The following is a 25,171-nucleotide window of genomic DNA, read 5'->3' as shown; positions in this document are numbered from 1 at the left end:
ATATTTTTGTAGTCCTCCTTAATCTGCTTTCTCCACATTGCCAGCTTTTATTTTATTATTTTATTTTAATTTTTTGAAAAAAAGTAAGTTTTTGGGAATAACCCAGAATTGGGTTATAACAAATGCTATTTCAGAGTTGTAATTTCTGTAAATTTATATATATAAATTTGTATGAAGGTTGATAATTGATTATGAATATTTATAAGAAGTTTTAATTAGTTTGTTGGATAATCTTGAGATAAACCAATATTTTTGCAAATTTATTTACCTAACATAGTTAATTATTACATGTTGTCATTATAATTTTATAAAGGTTCGATAGAAGTCATGGATGATCGTTCATGGATGTATTGAGATTTACCCCAAGGATTGCGGAGGATGGATTATTGTAATGAGGTTCGGGGTTTTATTAATTTTGCAACATCTATTCCCATAAATTTTACTAGAGGCAATATTAGTTGTCCATACAGGAAGTGTCAAAATAAAAAGTATATGAATCAAGATGTTGTAATGATGCATCTTCTACACAAAGGGTTTATGGAGGATTATCTGTGTTGGTATATACATGGAGAACTATTTGTTTGTAATGAGAGCATGGAAGAAAGGGTGGTTGGGTCAACTTCTAGTGTTAGCAACGTGCATGGAGTTGCAAATGACAACAATAATCCTTACATGAATATGATTATGAATGCAATGATAATAATTACACAAATATTGCAAAATCTTATATACAACCTAACATTTATAGAAAATCAACATCTATATATTTTCAACTAACATCTATACAAATTCATAAATACAAAAATAATTAATCGAAATAATAAAAAACATAACAAGCAATAATATAATAAAATTAAGATAAACTAATTAAATTTAATTATATATTTCAATTAACATTTTAAAGGTAAATTCAACAATAAAAATTCAAATTTAACAAAATTTTCAATTATTATGGCAATACAAACAATAAAATAAATTGAAAAAATAAAAAGAAAAAACTAAAGACTTCAGCAATGAAAAATGTTTACCTTAATAGTGTGTTGCTTTCAAGATTTTATCTACAAACAATACAAAAAACAAAAAACACAACAAAAATAATCATAACTAAAATAAGTAAAAGTAAAAAAAAAAATACAGAGATAAAGAAAGGAGAATCATACCTTTTAATATTGTTGAAAACTACAATCAAAACAATAAAAAATTGTTTGAGGAAGCATAGGAGAAGAGAAGATGAATGAGAGGAGCCGAGAAAAAATAAACCGTGGAGGGGGGTCCGGTTTTATACTGCATTTTTACTGACGGATTTCTCGATGGAACTTAAAATAATATTTTCTTGGGCGGTGGCATTAAATTCTGTCGGTATTTTTTTGAATTTCGCAATAAAATTTTGAAAATCCCTCCAGATTTTTCGAAGTCCGTCGGCACATCCGTCGGTAAATAGGTGTCAGAGCACGTGCGCATTGGATTTGCCGCTTTCGTCAGTGATTCCGTCGGTAAATGTGCCGACCGACCTGGCAGTCTGACAGTCACACACATTGGAATTTGCACTGTCTGTCAGTGATTTCATCGGGAAACGCATCGATGTCTGTGGCATGGGCTGTAATTTGTTTGCAACTCCTGATAAAATACCGACGGGAAAAATGTTGTCGGTATGGCCGTCGATGATTGCGGCAAAATACTGTAATTTTTTTGCAACTCTCGGTAAAATACCGACGGGACACATTTCGTCGATATATCCGTCGGTGATTGTGGAAAAATACTGTAATGTTTTTGCAACTCTCGGTAAAATACCGTCGGTAGACCTGCCGGTGACTGTGCCACGTCACTGTACGGAGATCCCAATTTGAATTCCTCGGTCATTCAATCGGTAAAATCATATGAAAAAAATCAACATCATCACACCGCTGCAACTTTTCAAAAATCTATATATTCTGTAGGCAATACAGTCAGTATATATCAAGAATACTATCAAGAATTTTTTTTATCAAAAAGTATAAATAATTAATTAAAAAATAACTAATTTTATAAAAATATATAAAAACTAACATAGTTTGTATTGTAGCCACTATTATAAAACTTGAACCAAATTGCTGGTCAACTCAGAACTGGCTAGGGTTGATTTGAAATCTAGACTGGTCTGATAAAAAAATAAAAGAAGGAATTGCAGTCAGTCAAAAACCTGAATTGATTCACGAACAAACTTGTCGTTACCTCTCAATCAAACCTAAAATGTCAAAGTATCAATAACAGTTCACGTGCGATAGAGACTTGTCGTTACCTCTCATTCAAGACTTCATACCCTCTCATTCAAGACTTCATACATGCTTCATTGAATGTTCAATGTGAGTTAGCTACTCATATGAGGGAGTCACTATATGCTTCATTAATTTATTTTAATTCATTCAAGGCCTCACAAACTCTTAAATTACAATTATATTGTAGAGAGAATTGTGATTTAAAGATTCTGAAATGTTAATAATTGTTTGTCAATTGATAAGTTAAATTAACCTAACTAATTAAATCAAAATTAAGTAGATATTTAAAAACTAATAAGAAAAAGAATCCGGAAATGACAAGAAAAATAAAAAGAATAATGAAACAAGAACTTCAAAATCGAATTTGGATATAAAAAAAGACCTTAATTCATTACAGTGAGCTAATTAATTTTTTATAGAATTGGATTTGTAAAACGTGCTCATACAATCTTATCTCGATTACAATTGAATTAAAAGTTATGCTAATTTCAACTAGCAAATTTGTTTTACTCATGCAAATTTGTGCCACATGAACATATATGCTAGACTTTTTACATTTCAAATTTACTAACTATGCAGTTGACAACATTATCTGTCGATCTGAAAAAACCGAAACCGAGTCTTCGCTTGAGCAACACGCAGAGAGGAATATGTTGTTTCCTAGGTGTGATTCTATCTACTTTCTAGTGGTCCTTGGTGGTCCATGTTCTTAATTAATTGAAAACTCAATATTATGGCCACAAATTTCTTCCATGTGTTCCACATTAAACAGACATGGTCATGGAATGAATAAGGGTTCCTGGAAATTGCCTAGTTTTTCCACAGCTATTACGTATACTGACATGGATAGCTTTTAACCAGTCTTTGTTTTTTTTTTTAAGCAATGAGGACACGATTGTGGCAGCTTTTACAGGTAATTTATGATCTTATTAGTTATTTAAAGGAAAATTCTCTAAAAATAATTACAGGGAGTACCTAATCATTTTTTAATTTAGATAATGAATTTTATATTGATTCTTGTCGTCTTTATGTTTATTTCTTTCTTTAAAAAAATCATAGAGAGTAACTAATACAGTGTTGTTAGTTATTTTTTAAACACTATAATTTTTTTATTTTTTACACAAAGAATAAGTATCTTTTTAACATATTTTAAAGAAATCATTTACATTCAAAATATATAAATAAATTAATGATCCATATAGCAAATAAAAAATGTTAAGGGATATAAAAGATACTAAAATAAGGAAAATGATATTTTGTTTGTTTAGATATACTGATGAAAAAAAAAAATTACAAATTTTTTACTTCAATTTTTTATTCAAAATATATAAATAAATTAATGATGTTTTGTCCATTTTTTTATTTACTTCAATTTTCTCTGAATTTAGGCAGACAAATTTTGTGTATATAAAAACAAGAAAGTTAAAGATTTATGTTCGTTTCTTTATATTCTATTTCTAATTTTAGCTTTCAAACAAAGAAAAGAGGCTTATTATTATTTATTTTATTCACACAACTCTTCTTTCTATTTCATTTATCTCAAAACATACTATAAATCTTCGAGATCACATTTAAATTAAATGATTTAAGATTGAAACTTTGAACAATAAATATATAACAAATCCACTTATCAAGAAGTTAAATCTCTACAGAGGATAGCTATTTTCTTATATTTTTAATATTAAAGTGAATCTAATAAAATTAATAACAATGACATATGTTCATAATTATACTGTTTGGTTCTTGGAGGTTTGTGATAAAGGCTTAGGTTGTACAATCAAATCAAGAAATTAATGGTAGTATTTTGTAGTCTATTAATGTAGAGAATATCGAGAATACATAAAATAGTGAAGTCGCGAAACCTATAGCTAGCTAGATTTAGAAATTAAATTGTCAATACTCTTAGTATCTTGAAATAGTAATTGAAATAGTATCTTGTATCGCCTGTTTTTTTTGTTCATTTAATGTCTTCAATATTATATTCATTAATTTACTTGTAGATAACCCAGAAATTATACTCTGGAATTCTTACTTCAATTTCTAAAACAATTGAAATAAAGTTTAGATTCGAGGAGGACATGTACTTACTGCCTGTTATGGACATGCTAAAGGTCTAATGTAGCTTCCAATAATCAGTAAAAGAGTTCAAATTTGATCATAGTTTCAAGATTTTCATAACATAGGATAAAAGAAAGCTCCTTTAACAAGTTTGAGTTATGATAGTGAAATCATGACCATTGTGATATGGAACCCTTTCAATAGGATTAAATCTGGTTTGGGTTTAGAAATTCAGTATTTAAAATCTAATTTAATTAAGTTTTTAATTGAATTGGACAAAATATTAATATAGTCAAATCCATTTGATCTAATAAAAATTTTAGTGACCGATTAACTTAATTAAATTATATCCAAACCCCCATATGTTAATATTTAATTAAGAACAAGTATAGTGTGAAAAAAATAGGATTTAGAGTCCAATTTAAGTCGGGTTTTTAACTAAACTAGATAAATAATTAATTTGGTTAAATTTATTTGATCTAATTGAATATTTAAATTTAATTAAACCAAATCCAACCCCTACTATCTTGATTATTTCATTAAAAATAAAAATAAAATATTGTCTGTTTAATAAAAATAACTAATGAGTCATTAATTAACTTATAAATAGGAAGTAATACAGTCATTTTATGAGATAAATAGTCAAAACACCAAATCCCAGCTTCACTTTATCTCTATAGAACCCTAGCTATAGGTACCCCTTTTGACTTCTAAATTAAGTCTATCACAGAAAGACCAATCTATTTTGAACTTGTGTGGTAATCGATGGCTCACAAAACTGATCTATCCAAGAACACACTCTTTCTTGTACAGCTCAGGTAGGAATCGCTAAACATGGTGATGTGTCGTGGGCCACTGACACATGGTAGACTGACAAAACTGATCTATCCAAGAACGTACTCTTATACAGCTAAGCTAGGAATTGATCGATGTGTTGTGGGTCGCGGAAATTATTCGTTGAATTTACCTGTAATATGTCATATCAACAGGTAATGAGTTTCTAGTTAGCTTTATTAGTAGTGCTGGTCACTAACTTGTTGTACGCGTTTTGGAGTGTCAGATTCAGATGTAAGTTCGCGTCACTAGAACAAAACCGTGAGGACGGTAAGGTCCAAAACGGACAATATATGACAAGTTGGGCCAGTCTATTACATTTAATATCAGAGTCGGCCTCACTGGCTATCTAGTAGTGCTGACGGGGTCGTCGGGTTCTTTAAGGGGAGTGGATTGTAATATCCTATATTGGCGGGTGAGAAGTTGATAGCTGACCTTATTAGTAGTGCTAGACACTAACCTGTTGTACGTGTTTTAGGGCGTCAGGCTCAGAAGTGAGCTCACGTCACCAGAAACAAAACCGTGAGGACGGTTAGGCCTAAAATGAACAATATACAGCAGGTTGGGCCAGGCTATTACATTATCAGCCATTAAAATCATAGTTAACTTTTTATAAATCTCCCATGAATCTATAACTCAATTGGGTTTGCCTTCAAAAGATTTTCTTGAATTCAAGCTTCTATTTTATTATGACAAATTTTATGTTTAAATTAAATTAGGGTTAAATTATGGTTTTTTAGCTATGTTTATAAAATTTTCATTTATTTTTTAATAGTGATAACCACATATCATATATTTATTAATGACTCGATTAAGGATAAGGATTAAATAAATACTTGATTTTATTCCTAAATTTATTAGGAATAATTACACTGATTAAATATATTTTTTGCCCAAATCTTTGTAAGTTCGTTTATTTTTTTCTTTTATGCCATGCACCCCCCCCCCCCGCTCTCAGTCTCTGAGTTTGTTTCTTAGTATAGTTAATCTCTGCTCCCACCCTAACTTTCTGTCTTCACAGAAACTCTTGTATCTCCTGCAAAGGAATGGAACAAGTACATCTCTTCACGAAGAAACTAAAACCAACCCATATAAGCCATACTCTTTCAGTTCCAACCCATGTCCTTGAGGCTTTTCCATTTTCTGAAGGAGTCCATATGATGAATTTTGAAGCAGTCGATGCTGCTGATAATGCATGGAGGTTTTGCTTGTCAACCCGTCTGACTGGAGCATACCCAAAACCCGTTCTTCTACGCTCTTCTTGGCATCGTTTTGTAGAGCAGAAAGGCCTTGCTCCCGAAGACAGGGTTGTCTTCTTCATGGAGAGAGATGAAGCTAATGACATGGTCAGGAGGTACAAGGTTAGAGCTCAACGAAAAGTGATGATCTTGATGGGGCAAGATGTTTGGGTCGATGTAGAGGATCTTCCCCCACATGGTCTTTGAAGAGTTTGGCCTATAAGCTGTAGCTACGAAAAGAGTCCTTCCCCCCTCCACCGGTAGTTATTCCACCCTTATACCCTATCTAGAGCCGTTTGGAACGGTGATTGCACTATTTGGAAAAACGATACTGCTCGGTGCAACCGCATTTCCAAACTCGCTCGGATATAATAATGTTGATACAATAGATAACTCAGAATAGAATTCTGTTAAATAATTTGCTTAGCAATCAATGTCATGTATGAGAAGTATTGTATATGTTTTCCTAATATTCAACTACAATAGCTGTGTAATTAATATCAAAAAATCATCTTAATCTAATAGTTTCAACTGTTAGATGAGGTCCCATTATATGATATATATTATTCTCTAATACACTTTAAATAAAAAATTTTGGATTTGAAACTTGCACAGACCTACATTATCTTGGGATTGATTTTTATCAAATAAATAGAGATAGTGGGATTTGAATTTGTAACTACTTAATTATCAAGGCTCTGATACCATATCAAAAAATCATCTTAATCTAATAGTTTAAGCTATTAGATAAAATTTTAAAATATAATTTATATTATTCTCTAATTAATATTATATTATCGTTTTTGCTTTCAAGTTTCTTCCCTCTTTTTCTTAATGCAGTATGCATTCTCCTCGGTGTCCTGTGAGCTTAATTTGAATAGAAAGGATATGATGAAGCTATATAATAAAAACAACTCAAAAGTTGGCATCAGTCAACTTCCTTCTATACCAATTGTCTCTACCGAAGTATTGATACGAGGCTGTTCCCATTGGAGACATGAAGTGTGACGATCTCTACCTCACTTGACCGATCTCATATTTAGAAATACGATGTACATGTTTTTGTAAGAATATATTTAAAATGAAAAAACAAATCATAGTTTTAAAATTTAAACAAGGGTTGAGCCCTCATCACGCATCAGGAGGATTGACTTTAACTTTTTTAAAAATCAAAACGATGTTGTTTTTTCAAAAGTATTAATGGGTTAATAATTAGGTTTTGATCACGTTATCGAGTCAGCCGAGGTTTTTTTCACTACTAGAAATTCGGCAAAAACCAACAGACTTACTGACAGAAATATTTTTTCTGTAATCATTACAGACAGCGTATATTCTGTCGGTCATTATGTCGGTATATACCGATAGCATCTTTCTGTTGGTATTAATCACCGATGGCCTAAATTCCGTCTGCAATTCAATCGGCATATACCGATGGACGCAATTCGTCGGTATATACCGACTGAATTGCAAACTGAATTTATAGAATTTTGAAAAATAAAGTAGTTCGCTGACGTTGGAGTTTTTGTGGGTGATTTTACTGATGGAATTGCCGATGGATTTAAAACTAGATCTTCGTACAGTGACGTGACTCTTTTCACTGTACCAACAAATTACGAATGGATATACCGACAGAATGGTTTCGTCGGTGATTCCATCGGTAAACTTGGATATATCACCACTTAGCTGACCCTCTCCTCCCCTATTTCTCCTTCTTCTTCTTCCCCATCCCAACTCTCCCCTTCCAAAATGCAGACAACCACCCCCCTTAAAATATCCCCCTCTTCTTAACACAAGTCATATTTCTTTAAGTTTTGTTGTCATATCATCCATGTTCTGATTTATTATGGATTTTATCATTTTTAAGTAAATCTAACTTTTTTAATTTTAACATTTAAATGTCAATTTTATTGTTTTTTATTGTTTTTTTAGTATATGTATTTTGTTAGTGTATATACATGTTTTAAACTCATTATTACAAACAAACTTGTAATATGAATGTATAATTAATTTTGTACTTGTTATGGTTTGTTTTAGATTTTAAAAAATTGTATTTATTTGTAAATTATTGAAACTTTGTTGAATTACTGAATTGCATGTGTTGTGATGAAATAATTAATAGTTTGTTTAACGGGTTCGTTTTTTTTTTATCAATGTTGTCGCACGTGTGTGGCGTCGCGGCGATCATCCACCACCCTCAGGTGTTGAGTGTCTATCTGAAAAATATGGGGGACAAGGAATTCTTGTCTTTTTCTATGAAAAAAGGGAATGAGAGTCACCACCTAGTATTTTGGTCACTAGAACCCTAACTAGTCTTAGAGATCGGGTACGGAGACTGGTTGCGTAAAGAAAAGGTATTAGAACCCCAAATACGCCTTACCTAAGGTAAGCTACATTGTTTTATTATCTGATAAAAATCTAAGGTCTTGTCATGTTTTCTAATTATTGGTCTGTTTATGGTTTAAGAAAAGTTCTCCTCGATAAGGAGGTCCTTATCTTATCGGGTTAAAACCTAACCGTTCTAATGTCAATAAAAAAACTACCTTTTTAATATCAGGAGTACGTTTTACGTATAAATTTATAATCCTAAATATTAAAAGAAAAAAAATATTTTTTGGGTGTTTTTGAAATATTGGCTTAGTTCTCGTGACTTTAATAAACTAGTTATTAAAGCCAACATGCATGCTAATACATATTTTTTGAATTTTTATTGTACTGCGGTTTGGCTGGTGGTGGCTTTAGTAGGTGGTTGGAATGGTGGTGATGGATGGTGGTGGCTGAAGGCCACGGTGGAGAGAGAGGAGCAGCTGTTGGGAACCCAAAAAGGATAATTTTTTCCTAACTTTGGATACCAATCTCTTCTCTCTCAGGCCATGAAATCCACCACTATTTATAGGTGGTGGAAGAGGACAATCTTGTCTACATTGGGGAAAACATTTAGCCCTTGATTCACTTGGGAAAGATCCCAATCGTTGGCTCAAAGTAGTCATGGTGCACTGTCAAATCTGCACCTACATGCTGCCTGAGTTGGCCTCTTTAGACCGGCGCTGGAGCCGCTGTGTTGTCATTCGGTCTAAACAGACGATACCCAGAGGTAGAGGGATGTTAGGTGATCACTTGCGTGCAAGTTTTGTCAAATTTGGTGAAGGATACAGGCATTAAATGCACCTACAAAATAGGTAACCCAAATAGCCTTTTCAGAGAAATTTGAAGAAAAAAATGAACAGTAACCAAAACAGTGTCGTTTTGGTAAAGTTCATTTCGGTCCCTTGATTTCTAATTTGTCTCTTGTACACCTATGATCGGTTTCAAATGTTTAATGTTATGCAATTGAGTCCCAGGATAAACATCAATCGTAACCATGAAGTTACGTGCCTTTTGCATTTTGGTAACTGGTTTTAGATTTATGCAATTTAACCCCTAATTGACCATAAAACTTTCAATTTCTTCAATTTTACCCCCGGTTTGTGTCAATTGAGCCCTCATAGTCTGCCGCCTTTTGCAAAATGGTCATTGACTGCAAATTTCTTTAATTTAACCCCTAATTGACCCCGAAACTTCAATTTTCTTGCAATTTTGCCCTTGATTTCAATTATTTAACTTGGTAAAAATTAAATTTGATCTCTTAAAATTCTAATCTCCTTAATTAAGCCCAAATTGGGCTCCCAAACTTAATTTTTCACCAATTAAGTTGCTAATTAAATTAATTTGACCCATTTAAAGTATAATTAATTCCTTGCACTTAATTAAATCCTTCAATTGGACCCAAATTAATTCTTAAACATAATGAAAATTTAATTTGGCCCATGATTAAATCAAATTGGCCTATTAAAAAATTAATTATGTCCTTGAACTTAATTCTTATGCAAATTCATCCAATGATAATTTAATTTGACTTTGAATTTGCATTGTTTCTCCATTTTTGGCTAGACTGGGGGACAATTAGGTCTTTAATTTCGTCCAAAAAATGCACCTTGATTTTTCCATATTTTTATAGTCCGCTTTGATATGCTTTCTCCACATTGCCAGCTTTTATTTTATTTTTTCATTTTTATTTTTTTAAAAGTAAGTTTTTGGGAATAACCCAGAATTGGGTTATGACAGTTGTCCCCCTCTTTACAATGCTTACGATAGGAAGTCTTGTAAGAGACTTTAGATAGTAAGTGTTGTGAAGAAAAAAAATAAGAATGAGATGATGATGGGCTCACCATATTAAGAAATGATGAATATTTTGAGGGCTGGAAAGCACACTCAGAGTAAAAATTGGAAGACTTGTCTTTTGAAATTTGAAAGATTTTAAAATGATCAAATTATCATGGGTGACCTGCCTAAGGAAAAAAATGAAAACGAGTTTTTGAGATGGTCTCATTGTAATGAGTGACCTACCCAAGTAGAAAAAAAAAAGAGTGATCTCATTGTAATGGGTGACCTACCCAGGTGAAAGAATGGTCTCATTGTAATGGGTGACCAACCCAGATAAAAAAAGCATAAAGAATGGTCGCATTGTAATGGGTGACCTAACTAGAAAAATAAATTGTCTCATTGTAATGGGTGACCTACCCAAGGGAAAAAAAGGAAGAGTGGTCTCATTGTAATGGGTGACCTATCCAGGTGAAGGAATGGTCTCATTGTAATAGGTGACCTGCCCAAGTAAGAAAACATGGAGAATTGGTCTCATTATAATGGGTGACCTCCCTAGAAAAAGGACGGTGAGGGTTCAAAGACGCACTTGAAAGGAGGTAGGGTTAGAAAACACACTACCTAAAAGGAAGTGAGGGCTCAAAGTTGCACTCGAAAGGAGATAGGGTTAGAAAACCCACTACCCAAGAGGTGAGGGCTCAAAGGTGCACTTAAAAGGAGGTAAGGTTAGAAAACACACTACCAAAGAGGTAAGGGCTCAAAGACGCACTGGAAAGGAGGTAGGGTTAGAAAATGCACTACCCAAAAAATAGTGGCTCAAAGGCACACTCGAAAGGAGATGAGGGCTCAAAAGCGCCCTTGAAAGGAGATGAGGGCCCAAAAGCATGCTCAAAAGGAAGTGAGGGCTCAAAGATGCACTCAAAAGGAAGTGAGGGCTCGAAAGCGCACTAAAAAAGAAATAAAGGCTCAAAGGCACACTCGGAAAAAAGGTAGGGTTAGAAAACACACTACCCAACAATTGATGGTAAAACACCGACTTGTTAATGTTGAAAACAATGCATTATGATTAATATGCACGTATACTTACCTGAGAAATATATGTCCTTTTTTTCTTCATGGAGTCTTTCTTTTCTCAAAAGTTTGAGTCTTGATCGCAAACTTCGATGGCCTTTTTGCTCTTTGTTTACTCGAGTCATATTTTGTGATCTTGACCTCTGGGAAGGGTTTGATATCATCGTACTTCTTTATCCTCCAACCATTATCTCAAGGGTCATCAACTCTGCCCAACATTTTGTTTTCTTAGAAAGAGAATCATAGAGCCAGTCTTATTATGCGTTTTTGGATTGCCCCCCAGCTTGATCATGCCCCTCAAGTGTTCAAATTGGGTTTTCTTTGGGTATGAGACTATATGATAGAAGGTTTGACAAGGAGTTGTTTTCATGTATAAATTTTGGAATTTCAAAGCTATTCCAGACACAGAAATCATTTCGACATCGATTTAAAGCAAACTCATTCTGAAGAAATTCAAGTGATTCCTATAGACATGTTTTCAGAAGTGATAAAAACTTTTGTTTTGCTTTTGGTGAAAATATGAAGTGATATTTTGTTGGTCAAGAGGTTCAAACTTTAATTTAAGGGTTATAGAGAACCAATTCCAAAGCATTCATTTTATTTGCGTGAATAATGATTTGGTTCGCAAGGGAAAGCATGGCCTACATATCCAGATTGCTTGTCTCTAATCAGAAAAGGCTTGATTAGGCATGTAATGTAGGCTTGGGCTCTTGGTTATGAAGAATAGGATATTTGCAGTTCAAAAGGTGTTTAAGGGATTTCAAAACTAAAGAACATCAGTGCTTGTTTCCTGACCTTTTGTCTTTGAAATTTCTTTCCAAAATGGTTTGTTGTGCCCCCCAGTATTGGGTTTGGGCTCTTTATTTGTTTTTTTCTTTCTTCACTTGGATTAGCATCACCATATCAGTTATTTTTTTCTTTCTTCATTTTTGGGCAAACTAGGGGACAATTAGGTCTTTAATTTTGTCCAAAAATTAAAGCTTGATTTTTTCATATTTTTGTAGTCCTCCTTGATTTGCTTTCTCCACATTGCCAGCTTTTATTTTATTTTTTGATTTTTATTTTTTGAAAAAAAGTAAGTTTTTGGGAATAACCTAGAATTGGGTTATGACAAATGCTATTGCGGAGTTGTAATTTCTGTAAATTTATATATATAAATTTGTATGAACGTTGATAATTGATAATGAATATTTATGAGAAGTTCTAATTAGTTTGTTGGATAATCTTGAGATAAACCAAATTTTTGCAAATTTATTTATCTAACATAGTTAATTAATACATGTTGTCATCATAATTTTATAGAGGTTCGATAGAAGTCATGGATGATCGTTCATGAATGTATTGAGATTACCACAAGGATTGCGGAGGATAGATTATTGTAATGGGGTTCGTGGTTTTATTAATTTCGCAACATTTATTCCAAGAAATTTTACTGGAGGCGATATTAGGTGTCCATACAGGAAGTGTCAAAATAAAAAGTATTTGCATCAAGATGTTGTAATGATGCATCTTCTACACAAAGGGTTTATGGAGGATTACCTGTGTTGATATGCACACGGAGAACTATTTGTTTGTAATGAGAGCATGTGAGAAAGGGTGGTTAGGTCAACTTCTAGTGCTAGCAACGTACATGGAGTTGCAAATGACAACAGTAATCCTTACAAGAATATGGTTATGAATGCAATAAGAATGAATCAAGGTAATGTCAGTTAATGTCCAATCATAGAAAAAGAACCTAATGCAGATGCAACAAGGTTTTTTGATCTGTTGAAAGATTCTAGCAAACCATTATGGGATGGCTGCATGAACCACAGTAAATTATCAATTATAGCACAGGTGTTCACCATCAAGTCAAATCACGGGTTGAGCGAGGCCAGTTATGACAAAATTATTGAATGGGTGAGAAGAATTTTGCCTGAAGAGAATAGGCTGAAAGAGAACTTATATGCTGCAAAGTCCATGATGAAACCCCTTAATTTAAGATACCAGAAAATTGACATGTGCCCTAACTTCTGCATGTTATACTACCTTGAAAATGTTGAGTTGACCGAGTGCATGACACCTGGGCATTCCCATTACAAACCCAGAACTGGCAAGGGAAAAACTCTCACGGCATATAAGAAGTTTGGATACTTCCTAATCACACCTAGATTGCAGAGGTTATTCATGTCACCAAGGACTATTGAGCACATAACATGGTACCAATCATATAATGCGGTTGATGGAGTGATGGCGCATCCTTCTGACGATGAAGCATGGAAATATTTAAGTAGTGTGCATTGTCACTTTTTAGATTAATCAAAGAACGTGCGTCTTGGGTTGTATATAGACGGATTCAACCCATTTGGGTCATTTACTACTCCTTATTCTTGTTGGCCGGTCATACTGATGGTTTATAACATGCCACCAGGGATGTGTATGAGGCTGAAGTTCATGTTTTTATCTATGATCATACCAGGTCCAAGCAGTTCGGGCCGGAATAAAGATATTTGTCTTCGACCGTTAATTGATTAGTTGACACAGTTGTGGTCCTTCGGAGCTTTGACTTATGATATAATGAGGAAACATAATTTGTTATGAGAGCGGCATTGATGTGGACTATCAATGATTTCCCAGCTCCTGGAATGGTTTTTGGTTGGAGCACGCATGGAAAACTAGCATTTCCATACTTCATGGAAAATAACAAGGCATTCACGTTAACAAACAAAGGTAAAGCTTCTTTTTTTTACTATCATCGTTGTTTCTTGCCAATGAATCATAGGTATGAAAAGAACAAAAAGGATTTCTTTGTTAGCAGAGTTGAAAAGGATGTTGCACCCCTGTGTCTTTCTGGTGAAGAATTGCATGATACTGTGTCAGAGTACGGTGACATTGTGTTTGGTTTCCAATCAGGTAAGCAGAAGTTTCCTGGTTTTGGTTTGACATACAATTGGGTAAAGTGAAGTATTTTTTGGTAGCTTTTTTATTGGAAGACCAATCTCCTCCGCCATAACCTTGACGCCATGCATATAAAAAAGAACGTGTTTGAGAATATTTTCAAAACCATCATGGATGTGAAAGGGAAGAAAATGGACAACATCAAGGCTAGATTGGATTTGGCATTATTTTATAACCGTAAAAATATAAAGTTGGTTGTTGATGGGTCACAGGTCGCAAAACCCAGAGCAAGCTTCGTGTTAGAGAAAAACGCACAACTATTAGTCTACAAATGGCTTAAGAGTCTGAGTTTTCCTGATGGACATGCATCGAACATATCAAGGCTAGTTAATATAGAGGAATGTAGATTATATGGAATGAAGAGTCATGACTGCCACGTATTTATGCAAACACTCATTCCATTAGCTTTTCGTGATTTATTGCCAAATGAGATATGAGATGCACTCATGGAGATCAATCATTTGTTTAGAGATATATGCTCCAGCAAGTTGAATGTTGATTATATTGAAAGGCTTGAAACGAATATCATCAAGACAATATATAAACTTGAGATGATATTCCCTCCATCATTTTTTGACTTGATGAAGCATCTACCCATACATTTACCGTATAAGGTAAAAGTTGGAGGACCGGTCCAGTATAGATGGATGTATCCATTTGAGAGATTAGATATTACAGTTGCAATGTAATTTATAATTAAAAGTTTTTTTATTGTTTTTTTAATTGAAAATTTTTGTTTAATTCCATACAGGTACTTGTTCAATTTAAAAAAAAATTAAGAACAAGGCGCATGTTGAAGCTTCGATATGTGAGGCCTATATTGTTGAGGAGATCTCAACATTTATCTCGTACTATTCGAACCTCATTTGAGAACGAGAATCAATCGCATTCCATGGCATGATGATGGTAGTGAAATGCCTTCAAGTGGTAACTTGTCAATATTCTCCAATTCTGGACGACCGACACCTAAAAATACCATAAGCGGAAGATATTTGTCTGAAATAGAGTTTAGACAAGCACACAATTATGTTCTATTTAACTGTGATGAGCTGAGACCTTTTATTCAGTAAGTATATATACTATTTAAACTTCGTTAAGAATATACTATTTATATATTGTAATATCATACACTCCCATAATTTGGAATAACCTTATAGGCATCAACAATATTTACTGTCCAATAACTCATAGCTGATCGAATCCCAAATCTTTCAATTACAAGATGAACAATTTTATACAAGGTTTATCAAATGGGAAGGAGTGTTGCTATGTTAGTGTCTTCACTAAGCCTGGGCCCTGGAAAAAAAAAGTTAAGTGCTACAACGGGTATTTTGTCAATGGATATGTGTTCCATATTGAAGAATATGGAAATGGAAGAAAGACATACAACAACGGTGTTTGTGTTAAGGAATCGACTTGTAAGGAGTTTGAAGTTAACTATTATGGTAAATTAGAAGAGGTCGTCGAATTGCAATACCATAGAAAGCAGAATAGAGTGTTTTTATTCAAATGCTAGTGGTATGACACCACTGACAGAGGAATCATAGTAGATCCTTATTATGGTTTGTTTGAAATCAACTCAAAAGCTAGACTCCGCAACGTAAACAATGTGTTTGTTTTCACAAATCAATGTCAACAAGTTTATTATACATACACCCCTTCCTTAAGAAAGGACCGATCAAGAGTTGATTGGTTATCTGTTTTAAAAATGAAACCCAAGGGTCGTGTCAAGGTTGTTTAGGATGAGAACGAAGACAAAAGTGTGTGAGGTCTTTCAAGTTAGTGAGTTGGTTGAGCCATATCGAGTTACTTCTTTGATTGACTTAGAAGAAAATTCAAATTTTCATGTTGAAGATGATAGTCTTGTTGATGTTGACGTAGAGGAGTTGAATGGTGTTCTGAGCTCTAGCAGACAACCAAATATCGATGAAGATGATGATGATGATATCTATATTGAAGATTGTGATGGAGCTAATGACTATTCAATTGACGACCAAGAAGGATAAAATTCTGACTAACTATCATCATCAAGCCGACTTCGTGCAAAACATTTTTTTTATAATGTAATATTATGGATGATATTTTGTAACACGAAATATTTATTTTATAATTGTTAACAGTTGTTATTATTTTGTAGGGGTAGTTTGTAATTTAAGTGTTTGCAAGAGGGAAAATAGGCAACACAAACAAAATCTTTCATGCACAGTGCACTCTCACCGATGTCCATACCGACGGATTTCTAATAGGTCGGTATTTTACAGAGTTAAAAAATATTTACTGGAAATGCCACAATTCCGACGTCATCACAGACGGAACCAATCTGTTGGTATTTTACCGAGAGTTGCAAAATATTTACTTGAAATGCCATAATCACCAACGTGTACACAAATAGAAAAATTATGTCGGTAATTTACCAAGAGTTGCAAAATATTTACTTGAAATGCCACAATCATCGACGCGTATGCAAACGGATACTATCCATCGATGTTTGTTTGTTGGCAAACACAATTACCGATAGACTCACTGACAGACAACGCAAATTCCAAAGGGTGGGTATTAATGCATCTCTGACAACGTGCTTTTATTGACAGACTTCAAAAATTTATGAAGGGTAATTAAAAAAAATTTAGTGTGAAATTCAAAATTTACCAACGGAATTTTGACATTTCACTGACGGAATAATTAAATGTAATATTATTTCAATAACCGTCTGTGAGTTTGTCAGTAAAATTGTGCTATAAAACCCAGTGACCTCCCATTCAGTTCATTTTTCCTCTTCTTCATTTCTTCAGCTTGAGAATCTCTAAATCTCTTTATTTTTTTTTTCCTTTCCTTTAATCTGTATTTGTGGTTCTATTTTCATCTTCAATAAATTAAAAGGTATGTATTGTGATTCAATGTAGGTAATGATTTTATTTTTTTTCATCTTTTCTCTGTTTTATTAACATTTTTTTTTTTTTGTATTGTATATAGATAAATTCTAGAAATAAACACACTTTTAAGGTAAGCATTTTTCATTCCTAAAGTCTATAGTTTTTGTTTTTTAATTTTTTGCCTATTTTATTTTTTTTATTGCCATAATAATTGATTATCTTGTTGAATTTAAATTGTTATTCTTGAATTTATTTTCATTGTTAATTCAATATTTAGGATTAAATTTAGTTGTTTTATCTCAATTTTACTCTATTAGTGCATAATATGTGTTTAATTATTTTCATTAATTTTAATTGTTATTTGTATAGATATCAGGTTATATATAAGATTTTTGCATGGGATCAATTAGTTATGGCTATTGTCACATGTTTGAAAACTTTGGATAGTCTCTAGTAAAGGGGAGATGCTATCGAATTTTTTTTAATTTGTTGTCTATTTTATTGTTTTTATTGCCATAATAATTGATTATCTTGTTGAATTTAAATTGTTATTCTTGAATTTATTTTCATTGTTAATTCAATATTTAGGATTAAATTTAGTTGTTTTATTTCAATTTTACTCTATTATTGCATAATATGAGTTTAATTATTTTCATTAATTTTAATTGTTATTTGTATAGATGTTAGGTTATTTATAAGATTTTTGCATAGGGTCAATTGGTTGTGGCTATTGTCAATATTTGCAGGTTTGAAAACTTTTGGTAGTCTCTAGTATAGGGGAGGTGCTGCCGAATTTTCTTTAATAATTGAATTTAATTATGTAATTATTTGTATAAAATTGTGTAGATGCGTAGAATGAAATCAACAGCTCGTTGCTCACATATGGTCGCAACTAGTTCTTCTAGCAGTGAGGATGACATGTCCTTAGGTACCAATCAAGAAGAGGCACTTGCGCTGACTTGCAATGCTGCCTCTTCTAGCGCAATTTCACAGCATAGAGGTGGTGTGTCTTCATAGCGGAATCAATTCACCCACAAGTATGAGGCAAATTGGAAGGATGCCCTTTCAATGTAAGTTTGTTTCGGTTTTAGTTTTTTTTTAATTATAACATAATTTATGAACAACTAATCAATATTTCATTAATTTAATTTATTTTCAAGTTTACAAACATTGAGGATGCCTGAGCAATATCATTGACGTTAATCATCGATGGAGATTCTATTATTTCAATGGAGTCAGGTTTCCAGACGACATCCTGAATGGAGACCTTATATCGATGCATGGTTTCAAAGATTTCAGGTTGGTGTTAATTTCTAATTTCTAGCTTATTTTTAATAATTTATCATTACAATTGTAAATAAATTATTATTTTTATTTTCAATAAATTATTTATACACAGCACAAATTCGAGTGGGACAACGCGCATGACAATGCTGTGAGGAGGGTGTGAGAAAATCAAGCGGCAACCAGGTAACATAAAAAACAATACAATTTTTTTAATAAAAAATTTATGTTTTTAAATCTAATTTGTCACTATGGAAGTAGGTTGCGTGATTTTTAGTATGACGCACATAAATAGCCAAAAAATACGCTAGAGATAATGGTCTCCAAGACTGGAATGACGTGGCAGTTTGAAGGGATTTCAAACCATCATACATCCTAGAGGATATATGGCTGCAATATATTGAGCACGTGATGTCTGAGCGGTTTACACGATGCTCACAGTCCGGTGCCGGCAACCGGAACCGATAAATTCATGGCTCGACTCCGTTCCGTTTGCTGCACATGCAAAATGGATGCTAAGATTAATTTAAATGAAATATATCATTAATTAATTTTTTTTCTTACAGGCTACGTCTCTTAGACATGAGCCGAGCCCAATGGAGCTGTTTGTAGAGACGCATGTGCGGAGTGATGACCGCTAAAAAGGGATGCAATAGTTTATTGACAACCTCGCTCAACACTTTGTGTCGTTCAACCATTTTATTTTGTAAGTATTATTTTTCTTGAATTGAATATGATGATTTCTTTTTCATTTTCAGGAGACCTATAATAGCAGGTTGAGGGAGAGATATGGGGACGATCCTTCAACCCATCTGGATTTCGATCCGGATTTGTGAATAGAGGTAGGATTATCTGGTGGACCCGATAAAAATCGGATGTACAAGCTCTCCAACATTACGACCAAGAACTTGCAGGCAGCCCATAGTATCTCAACCGTTGGGAGCTCCCAATCAGTAGCAAGCACCCAATCTAAGGAGTGCGTGGCCTTGTAGGAACACACGGCTCGACTCACTGGAAAATACAAGCAACTCTCAGCGAATTATAAAGAATTCCACCAAACGGTCATGAACATTACATCATAGAGGGGTGATCCATGTGGGTATTCTTTTTGGCTGTATGGTCCCGGGAACAACCAGTCTCGTCCTCCTCCAACTCCACCATTGTTCTAGTTTAATGAAAATTTTTGAAACATATTAAATTTGTAATGAATATTATTTAACTTTATTTTTATATTTTGTATGTATAATATAATATTATTCACATAATTAGTTTTTTTACTATTAATTTATATTATTTTATATTGTTTATTCTAAAAAAGAAATTTAATACACATCACCGACGGATTTATAAACGAAATCATTTTGTTGGTATTTTACCGAGAGTTGCAAAATATTTACAGGAAATGCCACAATCACCGACATCTTCACAGATGGAACAAATACATCGGTATTTTTACGAGAGTTGCAAAATATTTACTGAAAATACCACAATTACCGACGCGTATACAGACGGAAACATTCCATCGGTATTTTACCGAGAGTTACAAAATATTTACTTGAAATGCCACAATTATCGACGTGTATACAAACGGATATAGTCCGTCGATATTGCACATAGAGTTGAAAAATATTTACTATGTATGCCACAATCACCGACGGAATATATCCGTCAGTATATGTCCAACGGGAATTATTTTTTTGGCACGCATTTTTCCATCCGTAAAACCCTCGGTATTTATTTTTTTCCCGATAGAATGTGGAATTACGGGCGAAAGCTATTCCGACGAACTCTTTCTGTCGGGGATTTAGTCGGTAAAAAATTTACCAACAAAGTGTCTATCTCACGCTGACATAATGGGTCCGTTGGTAAAACTGTGAATTCTTGTAGTGTTTTTCTATTTTCTCTTCAACCTAGACTAGTTTAGGCTTCGGGTTGGTCAGATGCTAAGTCAACCTATCGAACCAGTCCAAGTTTTAAAACAATAAAAAATATATAAAATTTATGATTTTGACATTAATATATTAAAATATATCAAAATATATATGTTCATCCTAAATACATTTTCAAAACATTTTTTTTATTGTTTTTGGATGATAATGATATAACAGTATTTATTAAACTTGACTCAATTTATAAGATTGAGTTCAAAATTTTAAAGCTTAAAACCTGATTTGAATTGAATCAGATCAAACATTAAATTGATAAAATTTTATTGGCAATAATCTGATTGACCCAATTCAATTGAAACAATATTGTTTTACTGAAAACAATTAACTCATATAAACTCGATAATTCAAAAGTTGACTGGTATCTTAATTAAAGTGTCGAGCCCTTTTCCGAGTCGATTCATGAATTGAGCTTGACGGCTATACTTCCTCGTCATGGTGGAGATGTGAACATATCCTGAAAGTTCAAAACTGGTGGTAATGCCCGCGGCGTATAAAATTAAATTTGTTGAGAGGCAGTGATTTGATGCTTCGTGTTTTTATATGAACAATTTGTTGAGATAAAATTAAATTTGAAAAAAAAATTATAGTTCAAAGTAAATGGTTGCGCATTAAATTAATGAATTATAAAATACTAAATCTTTTTTTTCCGTCTTTCATATAACTCTTTTTTTTAAAATAAGTAAAAGATTTTACTAAAAATTCAATTCATAAAAAGATATTAATTATTTTGCATAAACCCAAAATTTGAATCATAAGTTAATTGCATCAACCCAATTCAATCTAAACATCATTTCAAAAAACAAAAAAATATATCATAAAAATAATAATCAAATCAAATCTCATTCAAGTTTTAACCGGACCAATCATGTTATATATTAACTAGTTAAGTTGACTAAATTTAACTAATTCATGGTTTAACATAAAACCTAATACAGACTAGATTCCAAGTAAACAGGCTTAACCCAGCAGACCGGTTTTATATGGCAATCTTATGCAGACTAACCTTCCTGCTCATCCAAAATGGACACAACCATCTGGCTGGCAGGGATGGTGAAGTTCAACTTTAATTCTTCCATTGATGTTCAGAATAAGGTGGCCAAATTGGTTCTTCCATTCAAGCCTACTCAGAATGTTTTCGTCTGTAATTTTTACCGACAGAAATAATTCCGTCTTCTATTCTGTTAGTATATACCGGTAAAAAATACCTATAGGTGATATAGTTGATATATACTAATAGAATACATCCGTCAGTATATACCGACCGTATCACCAACTGATTATATAGTTTTTTTTGAAAGTTGCATCAGTACTTAATCATGTTCGTCGAGCTAACAATAGAGCTGCTCATGCGATGGCCTTCTAGGCCAGGTTTAAGGGTGATAACTGTATTACACGGGAAGATCCTAGTGATTGCAAACTCTGATGTATCTTAGCTGTTTCTTTTTTTTTTTTTCTTTTTTCCTATCAAGGAAGATGAAAAAAAAAGAAATACATAATTCAAAAAACCTATAAAACACTGTAGGCCCTCTAACTCTGTAAATCTGGCAGCTCTTTTGCACTAACCCACCAGACAAAAACACATGCACAATTATCTCTACTAACGTTTCCATCCCACAAGAACTACTCAATTACTAACCTCCATACAAGTTTCACAGGATCTGAGCATTAGAAATTGCCATTAGCATACAAGTTGAGAACTCAAATCAAATTGTCGTTTGTATGTGTTTTGCAGCACTACACTTGACTGATGTACCAATCTAATAGAAAGGAAGTTATAGAGCTACTTTGAGAGTTGGGATAGAACAAGGCATGGAATTCTAAAATTTCATCTGAAACCATTCCCCTGCATCCTCCAAGACTGTTCAATTCTTGTGATTTATAGAACAAAGAAAGGAGCACAAAAAGGCTGGACTTTTGCTCTATATCCGAATCCAACCTTGGCATCCCTGAAATGGAAGATCTCATTAGAAATTACAAGGGTATAAAACAGTAGTTCATAATTTTAAATTCCAGTAAGCACTTTTTCAGATTTTTATGCACAATATTTTTTATAATGTTGCCAAATGACCCAATAACATTCGCTTGATAAGGTACCAAAAGGGCCAATATTACTTCACGCTGAACTATCGTAACATCAGCCATCTAGCTAGAACTATCACTTCCATGTTTTAAGTTACGAAAACATGACCCAATAACATTCCCTTGATAAGGTACGAAAACAACAAATCATGCAAATCGCGACACTTTAAGGAATCAAACAGTGTCCATCATCTCCATGGTTGGATGGCATTCACCTCATCAATGTTTGCATAGCACAAACCACCATCATTGTTGCCATTATTAGTGTAATAATAACGTCAATATGCTCCACCATGATGACAACACAAAATTTCTTAACACCATTTCTATAGTAATTAAATCATTTATAGCACTGAACGGTTTTAAAAACTCCTTGATCTCTTTCATATGATTTCCATAGATCTGCAATGAGAAACTTAGGTAACAATTTATGTATGATTATCATTAATAGTTAGCCATAAATTTTCCATCATATTTGGAATTCCCCTAATGAGATAAGAAGCTGTAGTAGATATCTACATTTTTACTAAGGTTCAATATCGCCAACCCAACCCCCCACCCCCACCCTTTTCCTGATGAATTTCGGTCAATGTTAGAGATAATGTTGTGGCAACAATAACAAGTGAGGTTTGACAGAGACGATAACTGAAAACAAAAGAGCATAAACTACCTACCTCAAAAGGAAGACATAAGCAGCAAACTTTAAGGTTTCAAAATTCATTAACGTCACTCAGGTACATCACTCAGTTCCTCAGCAAAGAACTCCCACATTTTATGATCCAGGACACTTAAGTCGTCGAGATCTGCAATGGCGAGCAAGTAATGTGTGAGCTTCACTAGCTCCTGATCATTATCTCGGTTTGCATGAGCCTTTCGGAATGGCTTGATTACCAAACCATTTTGCAGGTTCATCATGAAATTTCTACGCAGATCGTCAAACATTATAGTGTTTTTTGAACTGTAAAACTGAACCAAAAAGAAAACAGTATGTCAACTTGTGGTGCTTGACAATTGGACTTCATGCAAGAAACAAAATGGTTCCATTTTCTCCACGGTATTTGAAAAATATTAAAACATGGTGCAATTCAGTATGTCACTGTTATTTGGGTAACACATATAAACGATGAAAAATTATACACACGTGTCTTAAAATTGCACCTCAAATCAACCCAAGTGGCTTGTATTCGAAGATCCCACAAGAGTCTGACTGAACTGTAATCATTGCCGAGTGGTCTAAAAGAGCTGTGATTTTGTAGTTAGGATTGTCGAGGACCCCCAACTGTCCCATCTTCAATTCAACCCACTTCATGCTATAGAAAAGAGGTACAGTTAGTATTTAACTCTTTTGGAATTTTATATTGTGTTAGTCATTTTAATTTTTAGTATTATTTAGGAATATTAATATTTACAATTTAGTAGTAAAGCAGGAATCCTGAGTTCTTATTTAGTAGGTTTTCCTATTTTTATAGGGATGTTTTAATTTCTAATGCTATTAGGATCTACTTTTCCTATTTCTATTTGGTTGGTGCTAAAAAATATGCTAGTCGTGTTGTGAACATTGATTGATCAAATAAATTGAGTTTTTCACAGAATTGGTTCCCTTTAGTGTTTTGTTCATGTGTTTACAACTGTTTCTACATCACTTCATTTACCAGGCTTGGGAAGTGGAGGAAAAGCAGAAAGCCGGCACAAAGAAAGAGAAAAAATCAAAGTAAATTGAGGATCTGACCTGGTTGCAGACTATATCATCATGTCATATTCTGCATAAACAGCAGTGAGAAAAGCATGAAGATCTGCACCAGATGACACCATTAATAGAAATTAACTGTTACAGAAAATTCCTTCAACCTAGCTACTTACATGGTCGCATGAGTTCAAGTGGAGTCTCTGCTGTGGATCGGTGATCAAACAGGGTATAGTCAATGTCCAGAACAAACAGTTTCTTCCCTGGACGACTTGGATTTTTAAGTTCAATCTACAGATCAAAACACAACAAAGATGGACATTGCTCATAAGCTTTGTGCAGAAAAATGAAGTATCAAAGCGTGCATTCAAATTAATGTCAGTTTAGAAGTGTCATGCCGTAGTTAGTAGATAAAACCCATGCGTCCTTGTTTATGATTAGGTACATAATAGGCACTTTTTATAATCTTCTGTGCAAAGAAACAAATGGTGGAAAATATAGAGGAAACAGCAGCTTGGCTACTAAATACACCACTCATGCACTCCAATTATCAGACACATGCACATATACATATACCACTTTGTGACATTTTGACCTTCCACTCCATTAAATTCCTTATTTCTCATCCTCTTTCAAAAACTGAATGTCAAGAGATTAATGTACAAAGCCAAAGATATTTTGACTTCATTGTCTAGCGACCAAAACACCTGCAATCAAGATATTGGTTAAATCTCAAATTTTGCAGCCACAGACTAACGAGAGGGTGGTTGTG

At 33.4% G+C, this 25,171-nt stretch overlaps 2 protein-coding genes across 4 annotated transcripts in view; one reads left to right on the top strand and one right to left on the bottom strand.

Annotated features, from left to right (window-relative positions):
• Window positions 1-25,171, top strand: part of LOC127905040 (uncharacterized) — a 93,913-nt gene that overhangs the window by 50,996 nt on the left and 17,746 nt on the right. For all 3 annotated transcript variants that reach the window (XR_008058660.1, XM_052450989.1, XM_052450988.1), the window contains exon 2: window positions 6,349-6,501. Coding sequence is in view for 2 of the 3 variants with exons in the window: in XM_052450989.1 (XP_052306949.1) it covers window positions 6,349-6,501 (153 nt within the window). In the remaining variant the exon portion in view is untranslated. The remainder of the gene's footprint in view (window positions 1-6,348; window positions 6,502-25,171) is intronic.
• Window positions 22,334-25,171, bottom strand: part of LOC7480747 (ubiquitin-like domain-containing CTD phosphatase) — a 63,518-nt gene continuing 60,680 nt past the window's right edge. Inside the window, exon 7 of the mRNA XM_052450987.1 lies at window positions 22,334-22,582. The gene's annotated coding sequence lies outside the window, so the exon portion shown is untranslated. The remainder of the gene's footprint in view (window positions 22,583-25,171) is intronic.

Source organism: Populus trichocarpa, chromosome 3, assembly GCF_000002775.5.
Source record: "Populus trichocarpa isolate Nisqually-1 chromosome 3, P.trichocarpa_v4.1, whole genome shotgun sequence".
In the NCBI taxonomy this organism is placed as follows: Eukaryota; Viridiplantae; Streptophyta; class Magnoliopsida; order Malpighiales; family Salicaceae; genus Populus; species Populus trichocarpa.
This window is presented reverse-complemented; position numbering and strand designations above follow the sequence as displayed.